The sequence below is a fragment of the Acipenser ruthenus genome, chromosome 41, assembly GCF_902713425.1.
Source record: "Acipenser ruthenus chromosome 41, fAciRut3.2 maternal haplotype, whole genome shotgun sequence".
Classification (NCBI taxonomy): domain Eukaryota; kingdom Metazoa; phylum Chordata; class Actinopteri; order Acipenseriformes; family Acipenseridae; genus Acipenser; species Acipenser ruthenus.
In genome coordinates this window covers 1,073,858-1,081,593 of record NC_081229.1, presented here as the reverse complement: position 1 = coordinate 1,081,593, position 7,736 = coordinate 1,073,858, and the positions used below count along the sequence as shown (strand labels likewise).

The window sequence follows — 7,736 nt, the reverse complement described above, 5'->3', positions numbered from 1 at the left end:
CTGTGTGTGTGTTTATTACAGTCACTGGGGATGGGAATCAGACTCCCGCTTGCACAGCAGTGTGATCCGGTCCTGGTTTCACTGGGAGTTTAATAAGACACACCTGAGCTTGTTAGCTAGACACACTGGGGGGGGGCTGATCAAACACCCATTAAAATACCTGCAACACCAGAATATAATGGGGGACTAGCTACTAATAATAATAATAATAATATCACTTTGGTCATTATCTCCTGTGTTTATCAGTCATCCTTGATTCCCACCCCACCTAATATCACGATTAACACAGACTAGATCAGTTGTAATTTTAATTTAATTATTTAATTATTTATTTTTTTAATTATTAAGAAAACAAATGATGAGTAAAACAAATGATTTCTGGGGGTTTCTGACCCAAATAAACCGGAGTCCTTCAGGGATGGAAGTAAAGACTCGTGCGGTTTTCCCTCGCTGGTAGTAATCAGCCCCTGCAGTGTTTCTCTGAGAGCGCGGATCCCGCGGGCCCGGAGACAGCGTTCCACACAAACCGCAGCGCGTTCCAATGCGAACCGATGAGCTTGTAGATCGGAACGACGTTCTGAGGCGTTTCTGGGTGTCGGGAGGCTGCCTCTACTCAAGCTGAGCGCGTCGCTTTCTCCCGCGCTCTCCGTGCGGCAGCGAGGAGCGTGTGAGAACGAAGAGCCCTCGCGACGCGATGAGAGGGAGCGGCCGAACGCAAGCTGAGGGAACACGCAGCCTCGCAGCGGATCAGAACTGGGTTTCAGGAGACTGGGTTTCAGGTCTCCCGCTGCTCTCCTGAAGAAAAAGTGGTTTCCTGTGCCCTCAGCTTTAAAAGCAAACAATACATTGTGACACACTCTGCTAAGAACCTATAATATATATTATTATTTATTTCTTAGCAGACGCCCTTATCCAGAGCGACTTACAATTGTTACAAGATATCACATTATTTTTACATACAATTCCCCATTTATACAGTTGGGTTTTTACTGGAGCAATCTAGGTAAAGTACCTTGCTCAAGGGTACAGCAGCAGTGTCCCCCACCTGGGATTGAACCCACAACCCTCCGGTCAAGAGTCCAGAGCCCTAACCACTACTCCACACTACTGAGATAGATAGATAGATAGATAGATAGATAGATAGATAGATAGATAGATAGATAGATAGATAGATAGATAGATAGATAGATAGATAGATAGATAGATAGATAGATAGATAGATAGATAGATAGATAGATAGATAGATAGATTTGTTGAATGCAACCACTACTACACCCAGCAACAACACAAACTCCAGCCTCTAGGTGGCAGCACCGAATGAAACTCCCCCCCCCCCCAAAAAAGGAGCGTGTTGCCCTAGAAATCACTTCCGGTCGAGCCTGCACGGTGACGGATGCGGGCTGCTGTATTGTAGTGCATATCCGAGCTGTGGGGCTTTGCAGCGTGAACGCTGATCTATTGCAACCCATAAACCCGAGCATGCTGCAGCCAGCCCGGGCACCGCACAGCGCGCAGCCGGAGGAGCTCGGAGCTGCACGGTGAAGCCGGCACGCTCAGGGGAGACTGCGTGAGAGAGGCGTGCTCAAGTTTAGCGCCATTCCGCCCGGACAAAACAATAGGGACTGCAATAATATACCAGTGGAGGGAAGAGGAGTCTGCACGGGTCGGGGCAAGATGGGAAGATAGGCACCCCGGCTGGGGCTTTATATTACTGAGCGTCATCACCTGGGAGTAAGCGTTTGTTTTTTGTAACTGTTTTGCAGGCTTGGCTGTGTTTGCTAGACGGTGCGGGCAGTGGCGGTGCACTGCTGCTGGCTTCGCTTCTGCCAAAAAAAATAATAGTGATGTTTTGCCTTTAAAACTTCAATAAAACGCGAGCGAGAAGGTAACTAAAGATATACACATTGCAGAACCGGACGAGTTTGCGTGTAGCGGGTATATACGAGAGGCAATTCAAAACAAAACACAAAAGAAACCGTTATTTCAAGTGAAGAGCCGGTATTTTATTTATTTATTTAATTATGTACCCAAGTGAACATGACTGTAATGTTTGTGGGAATCACAAAACTGTCTGAGAGAGGGAGGGGGTGGGGTGAGGGGGGATTTTAATATTTTTGGAGTTAACAGTGGTGAAGGTTTGTCCATTTAAAGAAGCGTGTGTGTGTGTGTCTGTGGGATTAGGGGTACCGGACGTGTGTGTGTGTGTGTCTGTGGGATTAGGGGTACCGGACGTGTGTGTGTGTGTGTCTGTGGGATTAGGGGTACCGGACGTGTGTGTGTGTGTGTCTGTGGGATTAGGGGTACCGGACGTGTGTGTGTGTGTGTCTGTGGGATTAGGGGTACCGGACGTGTGTGTGTGTGTGTCTGTGGGATTAGGGGTACCGGACGTGTGTGTGTGTGTGTCTGTGGGATTAGGGGTACCGGACGTGTGTGTGTGTCTGTGGGATTAGGGGTACCGGACGTGTGTGTGTGTGTGTGTGTGTCTGTGTCTGTGGGATTAGGGGTACCGGACGTGTGTGTGTCTGTGTCTGGGAGTATTTTGACGGGACACGTACGTGTGTGTGTGTGTCTGTGGGATTAGGGGTACCGGACGTGTGTGTGTGTGTGTGTCTGTGGGATTAGGGGTACCGGACGTGTCTGCGAGTATTTTGACGGGACGTGTGTGTGTGTGTGTGTGTGTGTCTGGGAGTATTTTGACGGGACACGTGTGTGTGTGTGTGTCTGTGGGATTTGGGGTACCGGACGTGTCTGCGAGTATTTTGACGGGACGCGTGTGTGTGTGTGTGTGTGTGTGTGTGTGTCTGTGAGTATTTTGACGGGACACGTGTGTGTGTGTGTGTCTGTGGGATTTGGGGTACCGGACGTGTCTGCGAGTATTTTGACGGGACGTGTGTGTGTGTGTGTGTGTGTGTGTGTGTCTGGGAGTATTTTGACGGGACACGTGTGTGTGTGTGTGTGTCTGTGGGATTTGGGGTACCGGACGTGTCTGCGAGTATTTTGACGGGACGCGTGTGTGTGTGTGTGTGTGTGTGTGTGTCTGTGGGATTAGGGGTACCGGACGTGTCTGCGAGTATTTTGACGGGACGTGTGTGTGTGTGTGTGTGTGTCTGGGAGTATTTTGACGGGACACGTGTGTGTGTGTGTGTGTCTGTGGGATTTGGGGTACCGGACGTGTCTGCGAGTATTTTGACGGGACGCGTGTGTGTGCGCTGTAAGTGTGCGTTTGGAAGGTAAACGGCGTATTTGAGTGAAAGGATAAAGCGACCGAACGCTGCTTCTCATAGGAAAGTGCGCCCCTAGCGGCTTCTCTGGTAATGCATTACATTATAGCTTCACAGCCGGGCTTTACTGATCAAAACATACATATATATTTAAACTTGCGATCACGCCATTACAATACACGTGTATAGAATCCACACAGCCTGCTGTTAGCCCCGGTGTGTCCAGCTAACAAGCTCAGGTGTGTCTCATTATCAAACTCCTAGTGAAGCCAGGAGCGGATCACACGCGGCTGTGCAGAGGGGAGTCTGATTAACTCTCTCCCTGCCCTCCATGTTGCTGTTGGGTAATGCACTGGTTAGACTCGCAGCGTGCGGTGCAGTGACGCATGCTCTTTCAGCGTGGGCGTGCAGTAACGCTGTGGTGGAAGTGTAGGGAATCCGAGGATGGTGTGTGCGTGAGACACACACACAGTGTCCGAGTCCCCAACGCTGTGTCAGTACTGAACCTGGGTGTGAACCTTCAGATGTGAGGCGTCCGCTTCCCCGAGCGATATTAACCCTTCAAGGACCTCCTGTGAGGACAGATACAAACTGTCCTCTCTCTCTCTCTCTCTCTCGCTCTCTCTCGCTCTCTGCTCTCTCTCGCTCTCTCTCTCTCTCGCTCTCTCTCTCTCTCTCTCTCTCTCGCTCTCTCTTGCTCGCTCTCTCTCTCTCTCTCTCGCTCTCTCTCTCTCTCTCTCTCTCATATATATACACACACACACACACACACACAGTATATAGGGGTCATGTGGACGACGAGCGAGCGAATGCATGATGGTGTTGTGAGCTGGATGCTGTTTTTTAATGGAATATATTGGTGTATTGATCCATACTTCCCTCTTCTCCTTCTCAGCGCTCGTGGAGGACCATGGCGGACCATCGAAGAGCAGAACCACAGTGAGCTGAAACCTCGCGTCACGAGCGAGCAGGAATCCCGTGCAGCTCCTCCTTCATCATCATCATCATCATCATCATCAGAGTAATCATCAGAATTCTCTGCTGCTCTGCACGCGGAAAGGAATACCAAAAAAACTCTGCAGACTTCCAGACTCTCCTCCCCGTTCGCCCCCCCCCCCTCCCCGCCTCCCCGTTTTGCATGCAGATGTCAGTTTTAAATCAACCGCAAGAACAGCAGCAGCAGCCCCCCCCCCCCGCCATGCCGCTGCCCGCGCCCCCCAGCAAAGCGTACCGCTGCCACATGTGCGAGGAGAGCTTCAGCGCCATGGGGCTGCTCATCGGGCACCAGTCTGCGCACGCCGGCCAGGGGCTGCTGTTCTGCGGGAAGTGCGAGGGTCTCTTCTCCTGCCGGGACCAGCTGGAGCAGCACCCCTGCACCTCCTGCACCTTCATCTGCACCTGCGGCAACGGCTTCCCCCAGTACCCGGCCCTGCTGGAGCACATGCGCTCCCACGACGAGGGGCTGCCCCCGGGGTACCCCGGCCCGGCCACGCAGGCCCGCTGCGCCGACACCGCCAGCTCCCACACGCTGGTGAACGACTTGGTGAAGCAGAGGCAGCAGGAGAAGGGGGCTGGGAGAGGAGGAGGGGCTCCTGCGGGCTTCGGAGAGATGGTCGACCTGAAGCTGCGGTTTCTCCCTGTGGTCAGTATCAGGCGCCAGGAGGAGGAGGAGGGGGGTGGCGCCGGGAGGAGGAGGAGCCACAAGTGCGGCGCCTGCAGCTGGACCTTCGTCAGCCTGGACTTGCTGATCGAGCACCACGCCAGCCACGGCGAGGACGCGGTGTACGGCTGCCGGAGGTGCGGGAGAGCCGTGAGCAGCAGCGTGCCGCCCGAGAGACACGCCTGCGCCCCGGGGGACCTGCTCGGGACCGGAGGCTCCTTCCGCTTCGACGGCGTGGCGGTCGTGCGGGGGCAGGGGCCGGTGCCGCTGGGCTACGTGGGGGACGTCTGGCACCGCTGCTCCGTGTGCCCCATGGTGTACCGCCGTCGAGGGGATCTGGAGAAGCATCAGATCTCCCATTGGGACAGCAAGCCCTTCCGCTGCCACAGGTGCATGAAGTTCTACCTGCGGGAGTACAGCCTGCGGAAACACAGGTGCCCCGTGAGCGAAGGAGACGTGGGGCGGAGTCCGGGGCCCGGCAGCCTGCCCGTCGGCCTCAGTCACCGCGTGGAGCAGACCGTGTTCATTTACAAACGCGGCGAGGGGGCGGGGCCCGGCGGGCTGGCCCGCGGCGCCGAGGAAGTGAGCCGTCCGGTCGAAGTGACGTTCCGGGAAACGCAGAACCTGACCCAGCCGCAGCCCCTCACCCTGACCCAGCCGCAGCCCCTCACCCTGACCCAGCTTGAACCGCAGCCCTTCCCTCCTCTCCAGCCCCAGCCTGAGCCTCGACCGCTGCTTCTGATCCAGTCTCCGCTCCAGCCTCAGCTCCTGCCTCAGACCCTACCTCACTTGCAGCCTCAGCTCTGGCCTCCGCTCCTTTCTCATTTCCAGCCCCTACCTCAGCCCCAGCTCCAATACCAGCGCCGGTCTCCGCTCCCGCCCCTGAGCCAGACCAGCAGGGAGCTGCCCGTTGACCCGCCGAGTCAGGGCTGCGTCCGAGCGAAGGGGCCCAGCTGGTTGGACCCCAAGGCCCGGCTGCTGATCCACCGCGACGCAGCGTTCCCAATCCCAGACGAACCCAAGCCCGAGCCTGAATCCGACCCCGAATCGGAGCCCGAGACGCTGGCGCCGCTGGCCCTGGAGGATGATTTCGTGTTCCGCGCGGCACGCGGGGCGAGGACATACCAGCGCGGAGACGGCAGTGGCGGCTTCTCCCGGTCCTTCATGATACCGGAACCGGAACCGGAGTCGGAGCGGAGCAGCGGCGAGGAGGGGGCGGGGGGGCGACCGCCGGAGGAAGAGGAGGAGGAGGAGGAGGAGGAGGAGGAGGAAGAGGGATCGGAGCCCCCTCCCACCCCGACCAAGAGGAAACTGGAGCTGCAGTTCTCAGATGAGGAGGATGACGACTGCGTGATCATCGAGCCCAACCAGAAGAAGAACGAAGAGGAGGAGGAGGAATCTCAAAACCCCCAAACTCTTCCAGCCCCCCGGGGCTGCAACGGCACGGACTCCCGGGAAGTGGATCCGCACGCGGGGTCCCGCGACCAGGAGGAGGAGGAGCTGAGCCCCGGGCAGGAGCAGCGCAGCGAGGGCCCCGGATCCCGGAGGCTGGAGCCGGAGTGCGGGAAGAATCCGAACCAGAAGGGGCGCTTCCTCCCCGCGATCCGGGATGAGGGGCGGCAGGAGGAAGAGGAGGGTGAGAAGGCGCCGAGCAAGAAGACAAGCGAGCCCGGAGTCAAGGAGCCGTCTGTAAAACCGACGCAGGGAGGGGAGGGAGGGGGGAAACCTGCAGGAGACGGCAGCCCCCCCCAAGAGGAAACTGGAGCTGGAGTTTTCAGAGGAGGAGGAGGAAGAGGAAGAGGACTGCGTGATCGTCGAGCCGAACCACAAGAAGATGAAGAGCGAGGCGGAGAGGGAGAAGGCGGACCCTCAGCCCGCTGAAACCCTCCCGGCCCCTCGGGGCAGCAACGGCACGGACTCCCGGGAGGCTGTTCACCGTCCTCGTCACCAGCAGCCCCAGCGGCCCGTCCAGAGCTTCCGCTGCCTGCTCTGCGGGAGCCTCTTCCCCCAGCCCCAGGCCCTCACCCTGCACAACGAGACCTGCAGCCGGGCTGCTCTCCAGCGGGGGAGCCAGCGAGGCAGGAGGGGGGCGGGCGGCGGCTCTTCCTCACGGAGGGGGGCGGAGTCCGTGGTGGTGTGCGGGAAGAGCCGCACGGGCTTCCCCTCCAGAGCGCCGTTCGACCGGCACCCCCAAGGGTCCGGCTGCCTGCTCACCTGCCAGGTGTGTGACCAGGAGTTCAGCGATGAGCAGAGGCTGGACAGCCACCTCCGGCTGCACCCACGCCAGGGCCCCTTCCGGTGCCCGGTGTGCAGGGAGAGCTTCACCAGGCAGGGGGCGCTGCAGGAGCACCTGCGGGCGCACGGGGGGCTGGCGGACCCCGCGCTGAGACAGGAGGGGTGGAGGTACGGGACGGGCTTCTGTAGTCTGCAGTACTTCCCGGGGGTGAAAGAGGAAGGCTGAACGGACAGACAGACAGACAGGCGGACGCACTCCTGGTTTAGCAGCTCCTGGTTTTTAATTTTTGGTTTTTGAGGCCAGCCGGTCGGACTGAGAAAAAAAAGTTAAAATCTTTGTCTTTATTTTTTATTTGAAGGACTGGCTTTTCATCTTGTTTGTTTTGTGTCAGTGTGTTTGCCTGAACACGCCAGGGGCTGCTCGTTATCATATTTATATATATATATATACACTGTATATACTGTATATATATTTCTTTTTTTTTTACTGTGAAATTGTTCTTTTTTTTAACTGATGTGCTATTTGACCAGTTGCAAACTTGACTGAAACAGACCTCTGTGACTAATATACAAAGTGTGTGTGTGTGTGAGAGAGAGAGAGAGAGAGAGACTGTGTGTGT

At 56.5% G+C, this 7,736-nt stretch overlaps 1 protein-coding gene across 1 annotated transcript; it reads left to right on the top strand.

Annotated features, from left to right (window-relative positions):
- The first annotated feature begins 1,361 nt into the window (after positions 1-1,361).
- Positions 1,362-6,910, top strand: LOC131709142 (zinc finger protein 628-like). The gene is made up of 2 exons (XM_059011161.1): positions 1,362-1,731; positions 4,117-6,910. The coding sequence occupies exon 2, from the start codon at positions 4,360-4,362 to the stop codon at positions 6,760-6,762; it is 2,403 nt and encodes an 800-aa protein (XP_058867144.1). The 5' UTR covers positions 1,362-1,731; positions 4,117-4,359; the 3' UTR covers positions 6,763-6,910.
- The last annotated feature ends 826 nt before the right edge of the window (positions 6,911-7,736 follow it).

Excerpts from the sequence above, each read along its gene's own strand:
- LOC131709142 (XM_059011161.1), top strand. The coding sequence starts at position 4,360 with ATGCAGATGTCAGTTTTAAATCAACCGCAAGAACAGCAGCAGCAGCCC.